The following is a 15,393-nucleotide window of genomic DNA, read 5'->3' as shown; positions in this document are numbered from 1 at the left end:
ACCGTAAGAGTACTTTGCTTCAGTCTAACAGCCAACCTTCACTACAGTCCTTTACCTTTTATGCTGCAGAGGTACTTAGAATCATAAACAAGTTAGGCACAGAAATTTTATCACCTCTACACATTGCAGGATCCAAGACTTCAAGGGGCAGCAGAGCCCACACTGGGAATCTGGCCTCTCACATCACAAAGAGGGATCAGTTGTGGCTTTACCTGCGGATGGGCGGGTGAAATCAAATTGGTCTCTGCACTGCAGATACACATTGATGAGCGGAAGAAAGCGCTCCTTGTTTTCCCTGAGATACTTTGCCGTGGCACTGCTCAGACACCACAGCTCAAACTGCAGCAGGTGAGTCCTGCAGTGTTTTATCAGTATCCTCACAATGGAAAGGGAGGTTTCTGACCTCTGGTTAAGGCAGTGAACGTGCACCTCTACACTGACTGCGTGTGCAAGGACTGGCTCGCCTTGGAGAGCTTGAAGGAAAACCTTCTCCAAATCTGTGCTGGCTGATGCTAACATCAATATCCCCAAAGCCTTAATGTGCTCTGTGGATAGCAGTAGTTCTCCTTGTTGGGGCTGCCTTTGGTAGCTCTCTGTGAGGAGCTGCACCAAAATCTGTCCATAGAAGCTTAACTGTTTCTTTTTTTTAGGGGATTTTTCAGATTTTTGAGTAGTCAAGCTCATCTCAGGAAGTCGCAGCATGGTTAAAGTGATCTCCTTCAGCTGAGCTGCAGCCATGTATATGTGCAGCTGCTCCAGAGCCTCCAGCTGGTAAGACTTCTTGGGAGAAACCTGGATTCTGTCTTTCCCCACAGCCTGCAGCTCTTTCAGGACACTTTTTGTGATAGCTTCAAAATACTTTGATAACACATTCTTGTGATCCATGCTCTGCAACATCGGGGCACCCGTTTTCAACAGCTGGAGCACACCGGAATTGAGGTGAGCCGACAGGAGCTTCACAGTGACAGGGTTTAAACTGTGCTGAGGAAGAGAACGTTGTTCTAAAGCCAGAAACCAACTCTCCAGCGTAGGATGTCTGAAAATCAACATGACCGTATCTTCTAGTGTCTGTAACAAATGGTTGTAACAACATCACTGAATGGATAATTATGGTCTGAGGGGGGAGGGAGGAAAGCATTCATCTGCCTATTTTCCAGAGCATGTTTATCATTGTCTATTAACTGGTCAAAGGATAAACATATTAACAAATTACAAGCACATAAATACCATTCTTCCAACATTTATGATGGGGGAGGCATGCCTTCACTCAACATTCTCCACACGTCTAAGCACATTTCCAGGGGAAAACCGTATGTTCTGAAATTTGGCAATACAGTTCCATTCTAACCTCCACAAATCCACAGAACAGATGAAAGAGAGGCAACAACTCACTCCTCCAAGCACGTAATTTTCATAACCAGGTTTTACACAGGTGAGTGATCTCTGTCAGGATCTCTCTTGACTATATTCCAGCTCAGGGGTAAGGCTCTGGGTGATGCAGCTTGGTCACATCTCCAGACAGTACTTTCATAACTGCTGGACCAGATGCTCAAAGTTCGTAAGTCGTGCTCCTAGACCTTTACAGCATCTCTGCATCAACCTGTTTCCATTCAATACAACTCTGTGAAATACACAAGTGTATTCTGAGGACCTGGCAAAAGCTACAGTAACGCTTCTACAAAGCAGTAAAATCCTATTCACTTTAATCCTAACTGAAATCTCAGAAATCCTTATAACTATTATCAAGTCACAGCATTCACAAAGTCTGATCTCTGCTAGATCCCCTGTTCTCTGTCACATTTAGCCAGTTCCAAGTTTTAGTGATCAGTGAAAATATATCAAGATAATCTGTGCTCAAAAATTGTTCACATTTAAGATCATTTGCTTTAATTAATGGTTCAGGAAAACTTATGACTATTTCCCTAGAGAATAAATCAAATCAAAGTTTCCCAACAGGTGAGTTTCTGGCCTGTGTATCAAGGGATTTGGTACCTTGTCATTTGAAGACTCCTGTGTAATCAGAGATTCCTCATCCATAAAGAGATCTGATTCAGTCTGATGCTCTTCTCGTTTCTGCTGATTATCCAGCTCTATCTGATTTCCCCGGCACAAGCAGCTGCTCAGCAGGTCCATATAGAGGTCAACAAGATGAGGACCAAAAGTTTTACTGAGCTGTGAAAATACAAACACTTTGGAAGTTGAGAAAAGAGAAGGATGGGAGCAGAAGGATAATTATTCAACAGAAACAGCAATTAACTAATTACAATTACTACAATTGCAACTAATTGCAATTAACTACATTACAACCTTTTCTGCGGGAAGGAATCACTCTGCTCTTGTAGGAACAGAATACTAAGAAAAGCCTCAAATAAGTATTTATAGATTTTCATCAATACTGTGACTTTTAGTGTAACACAGGCCCATGAATTTCACTTTCCAGAGAGGCTTCTTATGGAGACCCAGGAGCTGGATTAAAATCTGGAGTTTATTTGCCTTTCACGCAGATCAGCAACATAACTCATGTAAAGTAAATCCAAGACTCCTCAACAATTAGAAGGATAGACCTTTTTTTTTTTTACAAATTAGGTGCAGGTTTGTCTGGTGCTCTATAGCCTCAGTGAGAGCTGAATACATGAAAAATCTACTGAACTAGACCCTTAAGTTTAAACAGCCAAGTCATTTGTACTTGCTGTACTAAAACAAAACAAACAAACCGGCAATATCACCACAATATTGCTCTTACACTGCCAAAGTTCTCCACTGTGGATTTCAGGTACAGCAACACATGCTTTACTCCTAACAAAAGCTGTTCAGGTGGGAGCTGGGAAGCCAAGTCTCTCAGTTTTGCCTGGATATCGTCTTCCAGTAAGGTATTGCTATCTCTCTCATAGGCTTTCTTTAGCAAAGTGGTAAATACAGAATCCAGAGCCACAGCAGTTTCTTTGCACACCTCTTTGCAATTTTTGAACTGTTTAAAATGGAAAAAAAAACAACACATAAAAATAAAGATCAGTATGAATCAAAAGCTTCTTTAGCTACCTCTGTTTTGAAATGAGTTGTGTGCTGAAACCAGGACTGAAGCTCCAGGAGCATGTGTACAGTCCTGCTACCACAGAGCTCGTCAGAGGTGTCCCATGATGAATCTGCACATGGCCACTGATGGGCTAACAGAAAAAGAGAGCAACCCCTAGCACAGCTGGTCCATGAATTCCCAACCCATACCTCAGTGAACTCCAACCACTCTAAGCCGTCTCCTCGGGCCACATCACACATTATGTTACACTGTGCCTGATGAGGAGCTGTAGTCTGGGTGATTGTGTACAACCCTTGAGCCCTGGCTTCATTTCCCACCAGCAGCACAGTCTTCTTGTGTCATCAGAAAAAAGCCCTTGGGAAAATTTGTGTCCCGATGTGATCAAGCAATACAGAATTAGCTTAATGTAATGACACTTCCTGATGGAAATGTAACCTTTATACACCGTGAGGCTTTCTAGTAATACTGGCTGAAGCGTTCAAGTGACTTCAGTTATTCCATACCACAGGTTCCTGAGATTGCTGGGGTATCCAGAGTTTATAGTACTGGTTAAACTGGTAGAGCTGAGGATATTTGGAAACTTTGAGAGACTGCAGGTCTTTATCATAGAGCTGGAACATCAAGCAGAGGGCAAGGGGTTCTCTCTGAGAGTGCAGGAGGTCAGTGAAAACAGCAGTAAGATACTCTATGATGTGTGCTCCTAGAAAAGCAAAAATACAACATAAAGCTTCTGTTGACGGAAGCAATCTGCATGAGCACAGATACAAGGGCAACCCACTTTCCTTAAGGCCTGGGCAACAGGCCATATAGCATCATTTAGAAAAGTACCCAATACAATTAAAAGGTGTTTGTGGTAAGCTAGACAAGTGATTCTGACCCACTGAGGTACTTGGAAAAATCCTCCATAGTCCAAGGACTCTTCAGTAGTCCTTGCTGAAGGAAATAATCACCCCACTTTAAGATACATGCTCAGGTTGGCCTGTTTCCTTCCAGAGAAGTGTAAAACTAACTCTGCCTTTACTGTGTTGTGTTAAACTTGTCTGTACTATGATGGGTAAGAATCCCAGCCAAGCATCACCTAAGAGGAGAATTGATTTGTATTGGGAGGAACACACTCAGGTTAACAAGCACTGGTTAAATATGAAGGATATTCTTTCAGAACTGGGACTTTCAGTACCACTCCAGGTGCTACTCAACAGTCAAATCTACACAGAACATAGAGAGGAGCTGTGGAGTTGGCACATCCTGCTCTGAAACCAATTGCTGCTCCTATGATTCCTCACTCCACCAAATCCTTTCCTCAATGAGGTGGCAAAACTTTGCAACATTCATCCCTGGAGCTTAATCTCTGATTAATTTTTATTTGGGAAACACATCCATTTTCTATTCAGCAGTCCAGTCCTCTCTCCCCTGCTGACTGGTCTCAGTGGAAGAGCTACCTACAGCCACTGAAGCCCCCTTCCTTTCACAATCTACATACTCTGTGCTTAAAACACACTGTAAGAGCAGCACAACTACTTCCAGGCCAAGACTGTTCATGTGGGGACAGAGTCTCTGCACTGGTCCTCAGTCCCCTCTATACTGTGCTCAGAGCCTGGGGTAATTCTCCTCCTCCACCTCCCTGCATCTCACAGGGGAAAGGTGGGCTCTCTTTTTCTAACCTGGGCAAGTTTTCCCACAGTAGGAGCTCCCTACAGTAAATTAGCAATTTATGGAATGTCTGCATTACCATTTATTTTCCCTACTCCAGAAACCAAGAGCAAGCCTCTTCAGGGTCAGGAAAAATGGACAGAAGTACCTCATGAGCTTTAATATTTCTCTTGAGCAGGGAACACCATGGATCTACATCTCCTTCTGCTTGCAACAAAGATAATAAAGCATCTCAAGGAGCTCAGTGGGTAAGAATGATCCCACTTCTACTCCACTAGCATAGACAACACACAGAAACAGAAAAGTCTGTACCCGTTCCATTTTCAGTCTGAAGCAACAGCGTATTCCTGGCTTCTAACGCAGCAGGGACAACAGCACTGAATGGAAATGTTTGGATAATCATGTCTTCATTTAAAGTGAACCCAATTTCTTCATCTAAGCCGTCACTTCCCTCAATTAGGACATCCACCATATCCAGGACATCTATTAGGAGAAGAAAAAAATGTAAGCAGAGGATTCAGACTAACTAGAAAACAACAGAGGCAGAATCCAACACTCCAGGAATACAAGGCAGCTTCTGAATTCCCAAGGCAGAAAAAAGGATGAAAGACACATTTGTCTAGCAATGGAACAGTAAATGCAACTGTAAAAATCTCTGTCTCTTACTGTGTGCGTAACTCTACTTTTTGTCTTTCAACACTGCTGTCCAGCTGACAGAAGTAAGGGAAGGGAAGAGGTGCATCACCCGCTGCTATCATGATGGCATTAGGTAAGGACTATCAGTGACAGGAAAACTGTATGGAGAAGTACAGAGAAAGCAGCCACTTCGCTATTAAAAGAACATCCTGAGCAGTCCTTGAAGAGCTTCTCAGCTCTATATGGCCAGAAAACCAAATATTGGTCATGAAACAGTCAAAGACAGCTTTAACACATAAATAAGATAGCATGTATTCCATGGCTGACATTACATCTGTTATACAGCCAGCTCAAGGCAATTGATCCCTCTGGTACTGAGCATCCAACTACCTCAATTATCCTGCATTTATGTCCTGCCAAACCCTACACCTGTACTGTTACAGCAGAACAACTAGCACATGGTTAAGTTGCCCAAGAGTCCACATATGCAGAATTTTGAGATTGTCTGCAGTAGGGCTGTGACTGGTCCCAGAAAGCAGAAATAGCAGAATTCCAGCTTTGTGCTTGGGAGTAAGAAAGTTCCTTGGGCACCCCAGCCCTTTGCTCCTGGATGAACAGATACGATATACTGCTAAAATGGCATAACTGCATCAGAAATTGCTTTTGGGGATAAAGCAGTAACTTTGCAATTCAGCCTTCTGATATTAAATATAACTGGAGGGCTGAATCCTGTAGGTCCTTATGTAAGCAGGATTTCTATAGTTTTCAGTTGTCAGTTTGCAGATGAGGGTGAGAAAATTTGGCACAAAGCCTTGGAATTCTCTGTTTTTGAAGGAATCACCACATACCGTCAATGTGAGAGATGGGGATGCTGATGTTGTCAGAGTCTTGTTTAAGCATATTGACTTGGAGTATGCTGGCCTCCTGAACAAGGTCTGCTGCTTTATCTGTATATGGATAGGGGTTTGTCACCAGTTTCAACAAGATCTGTTAACAAAAGTTGAGAGAGAAACGTGAGTGCGTAGGCTATTAAGTCTACAGGAACCATATCTTGTTAAGAAAGTCTATGTTCTAAAGGTTGTTGGAAGCTGCAAAAGTTTTAGGAGGACAACTATATTCTTCTGCAGGAAATCTGCCTATGGTTACATGGGACACTGGGTCTGAAGGGAAAAGAAATGTCCACTGCTATTTTGCACTTAAAATGCTACCACAGACTGACTCCGTGGGGAAACTGCAATGAAAAGGAAGCACTGGGCATTTAACATCCTGAAAAGTAAACAGGAAATGTCAACTTTTCTTGTAAAGGATTACAATTTACTCAGGTCGGATTAATTTGGCAGGTATTGCCACATAAAGAAAAGAGGAGCTAAGAGCTACCTCCCCACACAACACTCTACCCTTGTATCAAAAATGCCGTAATAACAACTTATCTTTCTGGATTTCATTTTCCTCCAAATCATCTCACTGTCCCCCCACCCAAGACAAGAAAGATGTCAGCTCTGCATAAAGAATTACAAACACTGCTTTTCTCAGAATTCATTCACTGATCTTTGTCAGGTTTCTCAACAAGAGCAAGAAAATAATTAGTTTCCATTAATGCTATTCTTGGCATTGTTTATCCAGCTAATTTGAACAGTTGTTACCCTTTCCAAAAATTGAATCACTGCTTCCTTTCTGTCTTCTTTTGTATTATCCAAGTGTTCCAGCCAAACAGAAAGTTCCTTCCACGTGTACTCAAACACTCCACTGTCACGTAAAACCTGTCCAGAAAACCAAAGAGGAGGTAAAAAAAAGAAAAGAAACAACTAAAATACAAAACCCCTCAAAAGCATAGATCTTTTTGTACAGCAATTTCAGGTTTCCTTCTTCTTAGAAAGAAATAAAGAAGAGTAGGTTGAAATATGCGTCATTCTCAACCCCTCAGCTCAAGATCCCTTATTCCCACTCACCAGAGCCACTCTAACTGCGTAACAAGAGGGTAAAACTGAATGCATTCTTAAAACAAAATCTCCCAAGGTTGTTTCATCCGACCTCAGCCACAGCCAGGGCCAATCCATCTTGCTGGCCTCAGCCTGCAGAAGAGCCTTGTGTTGGACAGCTTCAGCAGAGCTAGTGTGTCTCCTGACGGCCTGAAACACCAGATGTGTCCCCTGCAATGGGGGCTACTATAACGCTGCCTCACACGCTGGCAAGGAAGGTGCTCCTAAGGCACAGCCAAAGGTAAGAGCCAGGATAAAGGCTTAGCAGGACTTTTGGTCCAACCACATCAAGTCCTTCTGTCATCAGCAGTCAGTCAGCACCAACCTTACTGAGGTCAAAGTTGCCTGGACACAGAGCATTAATTCCCTCTACCTTAGCAAATCTTACTCTTACAATTTCAGGGGAGCAGACTATACCCCTTTTAGAGGGTTGTACATACCCTTAAAAACAGCCTGTAGGGGTAGCTTTTGAAAACTAATGATGTAGTATGAAGGAAAATCACTGCTAAATTAAATCTAAATCAGGCTACCTGTGCTTAAAAGAGTTGGGCAGATGGGTAAACAGTCAAATAAATGAACGGTGGGCCGCAACAACAGCAAGGTCTAGAAAGAAGCGTAGGCATGCTCACAGTTGCTGTGGGTGGTAAGGTACACACAATTTTATCACAGTCAAGTAACAGGCATTAAAGTACTTAAAAATGTTTGCCCACTTTCAGGCTACCTAAATTCAAACCCTCATCTGAGACACCTAAATTAGGGACTTGGTGACCCTATGCTCTGTCAGTGAAAGAAAGGAAGGTGGAAAAGTGAGAAAAGGAGGAGGAGGAATGGCTCTCTGAGGACAATCCAGACGGCAGGTGATTTGAACTGCACAGTGGTAGAACCACCCGCCCCTCACTCACAACAGAAGAAACCTTGACTAAACCTTGACTAACTCTGGCATCTACATTATATGACTGCAGTTATGCAGAATGAATCCATGTCTTTGTTTCTCCCTACACACAAAATACAAAGTAAGCTATCACAGCTCATTTGCTCTACATTTACTCTGTGTACACCACCATCAGCGATAAAAATAACATCACTGCTTACATGAATCTGACAGGATAATTCATTTAAAGAAATAAAAAAAAGAAAAAAAAATAATCTTTAAATAACTATTCTTGGCAAAGTCTCGAAATAGAAATACACTTGCAGCTCTCATGAAAACAGACAGGAACAGAATGTGAAATCCAAAAACATGCCTTCTGATTATATGGCACTGTGTTGAAAAACAAGCAAAACATACTCATTAACATCTATTCTTAGCAGCCTTTCTGCTGACATAACTGCCCTAACTTCACTGCTCCTGTATCCCCTTCAGAGAAAATGAAATGGACTGTATCTAAAAGTAGAAACAAGAATGAGTCAGGCAACCCACGTCTCTGCTCAGCAGAAGAAGCCAAATACACTACAAAACCTGTACTGGGCAGCTTTCGACTGAGATATTCATTACTGTGAGACAAAAGTTAACCTGCCTTTAATGCCTTGCAGAGATGAAGGGCAACTAAAACCTAATTCAATCACTGTAACTTTGGTGTAGTGGTTTGGGTATTACAACGGCATCCTGTGATTGAGGCTAAAAGCAGAAATTAGATGCATAAAGCTGTATACAAACTTGTATGCCACTATTACTGTGGGAAACTGCAGGAGCTCCTCAGTTCAGGGCTTAGAACAGCTTTCTGGATTTTCTCTTGGGGGTGGGGGTACAGTTGTTTGGTTGGGTTTGTTTCTAATGTAGGTCTTTACCCCTACTCAGATAATGTAAAGATGCCCAGTTTTAACAAGATACTAGAACTGTCAGCCACCGGTGCTCTCATGAGATTTGTAGTTGCTCAGCACCTCTCAAGTCAGGTAACTTATTTAAATCCACAGAAGGGGACTTTAATTCACTTTTAAGACAAAAGTACTTGTGCACCAGAGCTTGTATCAGACTGCAACAAACAGGACTATTTTGCAAGGCCAGAGCAAACAAGCTAAGGCTTTGGGAACGCTAGAGTGATGGAGTACAGATAAAATAAACAAGGATAAAAAAGAACAGTAAGAAATATCTTCTTGATCAATGTCAAGACCTTTACAGGTACAAACTACATTGATTTACTACAGTATCAGAATCAATTCAGTCTGGGGAGGAGTCAAGGAGTAGGCAAGCATTAAAGACACTTTCCTTTCTATTTCATCACCCCTTGCTGCAGATTCAGTTGACAGCATTTCTTTTCATAGAATATTTAGTTAATAAGTAGTTATTTTACAGTAATTTCTAAGAACAGTCACAGAACACAGGAAGGTAGACTGCTGGCAACACAACTATGCAGTAAAGGTATCTGCTTTAAGAAAATATTTAGGACGCTGACATTTTAGGCTAATAGGATACAGTGAATATCCAAATATTTCAGATCACTTACCTTGATGATCAGGTTTTTGGTTGAAATTTTCAGATGAGAATGGTGACTTGTAACAAACATTTTCAGCAGTAAATAGAATACTGATTTTTCACCAGATGCCTTCTCTGTCTCAGAAACATCCTGAAAGAAAAATACATTAAAATTCCTCTGGTACAGCAAGACTGTACAGGATTATGTTGCACTGACGCAGATATGTAATAGAAGTATATTATTTTATAGACTTTCCCAAAAACACCAAGGCCAGAAATGAATGGGATCATTTATACTACTTTGCATTCAGTGAGCCAGGAAGATGACTACAATGTTTTTTTGGAAAGTGGAGGAAGAGAGGAGTAACAGAAACACCAACTAATACAAGAGTCCAAGATAAAGCCACTTTCCTCCCCAGTCATCCATCTTACTTCTATCTCTGTTATCCTCGGGAATTCAGATTTCCTACAAGAACTGTCTGAGTAAGAAATATAATCATGTAAGAGACTGATCCCCCTGGGATAGGAAAGCAATGCAAGTCACAGGGATGCTGAAAGCTAACTGAACATCGAATGACAATCCTTCAGCCACCTCCCCTGCTTTACTCACTGCCTCGCATTTGATGTCTAATAACTGTAACCCCCTGTAACACTGCCAGATTTGGCTTTTATCTTTTCTCTTAAAACCTGTCTATCCTAGAAGGGCAAACCCACAAGAAAATCCTTTAGCTTCTTTGCCTGTTCTCAGGTTTCCTTTGCTTGCTCTTAACTCTCCTCAGTTTTCCTTTATGGCCAACTGGAAAGGACAAAAAATCTCCTATGATGTAGGGTCACAGTCACAACAATCATGGGTCTTTCTGCCTCCCCCCAAAGTTAGGCCCACTCTTTTCTCCAGACATGAAAAGCAGGCTCTCTACAGCTCTCTTACTTTACAGGCCTGCAATAAAGAAGAGAGCAGGAGCCCTGAAAGTTTTCAGTAATTATGGAGAAGAGGCACAGCCGTTAACAAATGCCAGAATCATGGCTGGGAATGGGTGGGATGACTTCCACCAGCAGTTCGTTTCCTTGATCTGAAATCTCAGGCTTCCCAGACAAGTGGAAATCAGCAAATTCTGACTCTTGCCCATTTCCAAGGACAAGAAGAGCTGAAGGAACCTTGTCCAGCCCTCTTCGGGGAAACAAAAACTTATCTCCTTGTAGAAAAATTTTTCAGCTCAGAAGGAATTCTTCACTAATACTAAGACTGTAAGGGCAACCTCCTAAAATGACTGGACTGGGATTAGTTTAAAATTAGGCAGTGCCAGATATAAAGATTTGAGGACAACAGGCCAAAGAAACATAAATCTCTCTTGAAGTCTCTTACCTGTACTCTGAACCAGGCAAATTTATTTGCAGGAAGTTCCAAAGCCACTTTCAGTATATGGTGCTGCAGAACAGGAGGGACCTCCTCTCGGAGGCCTTTTTCTGTGACGATACCTGAGGTGTAAAAGCAATACAATCAACTATTTTGGTATATCTTCCTGAGATTTCAAGCTCATTTAGGGTTTCCAGCCACCACTGTGATATAAGCTGGCAGTCCACAAATTTTCATACCCTGAGATCCCCAGATACACTACATTTGGCCAATCTAAGGCTGGAACCCAGCCCTCAGCAGAGACAGTCTAGCACCCTGACACAAGCCATCGCTGGTGTATGGGGGTACAACATCTCCTCTATCACTCTTAGTGACCCTGAAAAGCTGTGTCCCACAGGAAGTAAAGAGGATAAACTGGAGACCAAAATACAGAATTTAAGTCAGTAACAAATATTAACACTTATACAGTATTTGCTACAGGCAATGAAACTTTACAGTTGTGTCTCTCCCTACGTCACTTTTATAATCTGCTTACAATGACTGCTTTGGCATAACCTCAGCATTATTCACCTTACAGGTCACACAGCTGTGCAGACCCTCTCAGCGTGCTCCAAGAATTGACCTGCCCACACTTCAACTGCAGTTATGTTACATAGGGAGAACATCTGCATAAAGCTTTGGCATCAGTGTGCTTTTCATAGTCTGTATAGTATCTTTGTGATCCAAACAAAAGAGAGAGCAATAAATATTAGAAATGCAGCATCACTACTAAGTCTAGCCAACAGCAAGACCAAACAGTAAGACCGTAACAGCTGTATAAAGCACGTATTGCTACACGGTAGGAAAACATGCTGCCTCTGGAGTGCGCATTTCAGTCAGGGTGAGGGGAAGGAATGACAGAACTGTCAAGCCAACATCTGAGAGATGGAAGTTTCATCATGAATTTACACCATCATTTTCTACCATATCATCTTTCATCAAAATTAGTATCCAGGCTCACTTCATTACATTTGTTTGAGAATGACACTTTATTTTTCATCCTGTTCAACATTTTATTTTATACAGTAACAAAACATACCATCAAGGAAATGGAAGTCAAATCCAGTTGGCAACAAGTGGTGTTCCCCAGGGCCCAGTACTGGGGCCAGTTCTGTTTAATATCAATGATCTGGATGAGGGGGTTGAGTGCACCCTCAGTAAGGCTGCAGATGACACTAAGTTGGGAGGGAGTGTTGATCTGCCTGAGGGTAGGAAGGCTCTGCAGAGGGACCTGGACAGGCTGGATCGATGGGCTGAGGCCAATTGTACGAGGTTCAACAAGGCCAAGTGCAGGGTCCTGCACCTGGGTCACAACAACCCCATGCAACACTACAGGCTTGGGCAAGAGTGGCTGGAGAGCTGTCCAGTGGAAAAGGACGTGGGAGTGTCCCATTTTTACACATCCCAGACCTGTCTAAAACACAGATAGTTGCTCTGGTTTGGTGGTCTACCAGCTCTGGTGGCCCACAGACAGCAATGATGCCCAAACAACGCTTTGCTCTCTTCTCCAGTCTCAATTTTAAATGGCTGAGTTTACTGTACCACAAGCAATATTGGAGGATCTTACCCACAGTCCATAATTTGTGGCTCATCGTCTTTGCTGCACTAAGCAGGTACAGAACATCTCTGTTTATTTCTGCTGTATGAAGAGGAATACTCTCTCTGAACATGATATCAGAGACAATACAACAATATTGCTAAGGTACTTCCTTATATAGTTTTTCCACAGATGATACTATACAGAACACTGTTCTTCTCCCCACACACTGCCAGTGATAAAATATGATAAAATAATTCAAAACACAGCAAATGGGAAAAATACTGTTAAAATATTTTCCAGAGGAAACTGGTGAATTGCTACGTGATTCTCCCCCATCCCAAACCTTCTGTGAACTACTCTGTTAAAAAAAAAATCTGTATCACTGCAGCTAGTAAGTTTGGAAATAACTTACTTATGCTGGATTGTTGACATAGGTCTAGGAGAATTACACCCCCCAAATCTTTAAGAGTTGGACACAAGTCTTTCTCAGAGACGTTAAGATTTAAAACCACATAAAGACCAAACTTTTGCAAGAACAGGAGACATGAAGAAGACTGTAGCACAACCTACCACTTACAATGACTAAGTGTAGCAGAGCAGCTATGGAATTTAAAAGGGCAGAATGCCAGGGCACTGCAGAAATTGCAGCAATAAATGTCAACACAATAAAGAAACTAAAATTGGTTAATTTTACAAAGCAGTTCTTTCTCTATCTACACAGGACAGCAAACATTCCCTTTTGCTATGGACTTTGCAAATAGTCAGAGAAAGCAATGACGGTAATAAAAATACTCATTACATACCTTTCAGCAGCTTGCTAAAATCAAAGTTGCTCCGTGCTACCAAGTGAGGCACAACCTTCTGATAAAGGCATATGACCTGAAGCAGTGCAGCTTTCAGAAACAGTGTCTCAGCATCATCTGAACCTAAACAAAGTGTTTACATGATTAGTTTCTCCTTCCTTCATACCAAGAGAGCACAGTGTAGCACCTGTGTTATCCAACCTGAGAATTACCAACTAGATTTCCAACAGACTTGCCTATGAAATGACCAGTTATATTCCTCACTAACAAGAAGAAACAGGGGAAAAAAAAATCCATGTAATCCCCAGTTTCATTCCTCAGCACTCCCGTGTGAATGCTTTTAAAACTAAATTGGATAATTCAGTGCCCAAAGTGGCAGCTGTGATTTCTAATCTGCATTGCAATGCATATATATTCTAATTTGTATTCTAATTGTAAAGTGCTCATACATATGAAAGACAACCTCAACATTTTAACACTCAGTGTAAGAATCTGGTCAGTCCCACTGCTGTTCAATTTCAGGCTGAACAACAGAAAGAAATGTAGGAAAGGATATAGTCACGCTGCTGATTTCTGGGGACACTATTTTTACTTAATGCTAGGTAGGTTGGACTGGGGAAGGGCAGGTGACAGTACACTAACTTATTACTAATTTATTACTTCAGTAAAGGTTTCTTTCTTTCCCTTCCCTCTTTCAAAACAATACTTTCTCAATGTGACCTCTTGGCAAGAGGAAGGCAACAAATATCTGCATGAGAGAAGCACAAACTCCAGTTAAGGCAGCTGTTTACTTCTTAGAAAAAGCTATTTCAGCAGCTAAATATTCCTTCAGTTTGTAACATGAGGATGCATAAAAGCTACTTGTTATCCAGTCACTAATGAAAGGAAGCAAAATAAATGAAGGGCAGCCAAAACTTTTTTTAACACCTACTTTTTTCCTGTTAACTGGCTCTCCCTCAGGGAGCTATGAAGAACTGGATGGATGCCATGCATAAACTTTGTCTTTGTTTGCCTGAGTCTCAACTGTGATTAAAAAAGAATTCTCCAGTGGCCACAGTGCAAATAGAGCTGAAAAGGTGAGCTGAGAGTAAGTGATACGGTATTATCACCCTACTATGCAGAGAAACTACAGCTACAGTACTTTAGAGATTAGCTGCTCCATTGGTTTCAGTAGGCACTCTACCAATAAAAAGCCTTGGAGTGTCCACATTGACAACTATTTTGCTGCCCAAAGCTACACAGAGAAGCACAAGGATGTACACTGAAAAACTCTCTGCTCCAGGAAGTATCACTGTGGAATATGTCCTGTGAAGGGCATGAAACTGGCTGTAGATTTATCTTAATCTATAAATAAAACATTGCAGGCTGCTAGCCAAGCTACCAAAGAGTACCAAAACGTCCAGTTTCCTGCAACAGGACTATGAAAGCAAGTCCTTCAAGAGGGACACTGGTTTTGAGAGAGGAAAACTGAAGTCTTCACTCCAACTCTCTCTCCCTCTTCCAACACTTGCATGTTTCTACTCCTGTGCTACAGCAACAGAAGCATTTGTGTAGCCACAGTAACTAACTGCTTCAAAAAATGATCTCATGATAAAATAACTTCACCAAACTAAAACCCCTCAAAAATATATTTCAGTTAAATCAAGTTTCCTTGCCCGTTTTATTGCGTGTCTGCAAAACACTCCTTCCAGCGTAGGAGGGTCAAGGACAGGAAAGGGGAACTGTTCAACAAGGAGAACTGCAGAGTTCTGCACTGGCAGAGGAAAAACCCTTGCACCAGAACATGCTGGGGGCCACCCAGCTGGAAGGCAGCTTGGCAGAAAAGGACCTGCGGATCCTGGGAGACACCAGGTTGACCGTGAGACAGCAATGTGACCTTGCCACAGAGAGGGCTACCGGAATCCTGGGCTGCATTAGGCAAAGCACTGCCAGCAGGTCAAGGCAG

General features: G+C 42.0%; 1 protein-coding gene across 1 annotated transcript in view; it reads right to left on the bottom strand.

Moving 5' to 3' along the window:
* URB1 (URB1 ribosome biogenesis 1 homolog (S. cerevisiae)) overlaps window positions 1–15,393 on the bottom strand; it is a gene marked incomplete at its 5' end in the record, with an annotated part of 51,776 nt that overhangs the window by 21,498 nt on the left and 14,885 nt on the right. The window contains 10 exons of the mRNA XM_010183217.1: window positions 213–1,068; window positions 1,993–2,172; window positions 2,744–2,968; window positions 3,538–3,734; window positions 4,997–5,167; window positions 6,169–6,307; window positions 6,964–7,080; window positions 9,744–9,863; window positions 11,076–11,188; window positions 13,449–13,571. Coding sequence (XP_010181519.1) covers window positions 213–1,068; window positions 1,993–2,172; window positions 2,744–2,968; window positions 3,538–3,734; window positions 4,997–5,167; window positions 6,169–6,307; window positions 6,964–7,080; window positions 9,744–9,863; window positions 11,076–11,188; window positions 13,449–13,571 — 2,241 coding nt within the window. The remainder of the gene's footprint in view (window positions 1–212; window positions 1,069–1,992; window positions 2,173–2,743; window positions 2,969–3,537; window positions 3,735–4,996; window positions 5,168–6,168; window positions 6,308–6,963; window positions 7,081–9,743; window positions 9,864–11,075; window positions 11,189–13,448; window positions 13,572–15,393) is intronic.

Source organism: Mesitornis unicolor, unplaced genomic scaffold, assembly GCF_000695765.1.
Source record: "Mesitornis unicolor isolate BGI_N332 unplaced genomic scaffold, ASM69576v1 scaffold11684, whole genome shotgun sequence".
NCBI lineage: Eukaryota > Metazoa > Chordata > Aves > Mesitornithiformes > Mesitornithidae > Mesitornis > Mesitornis unicolor.
The sequence above is the reverse complement of the archived record's forward strand: the minus strand, read 5'-3'. Positions and strand labels throughout refer to the sequence as shown.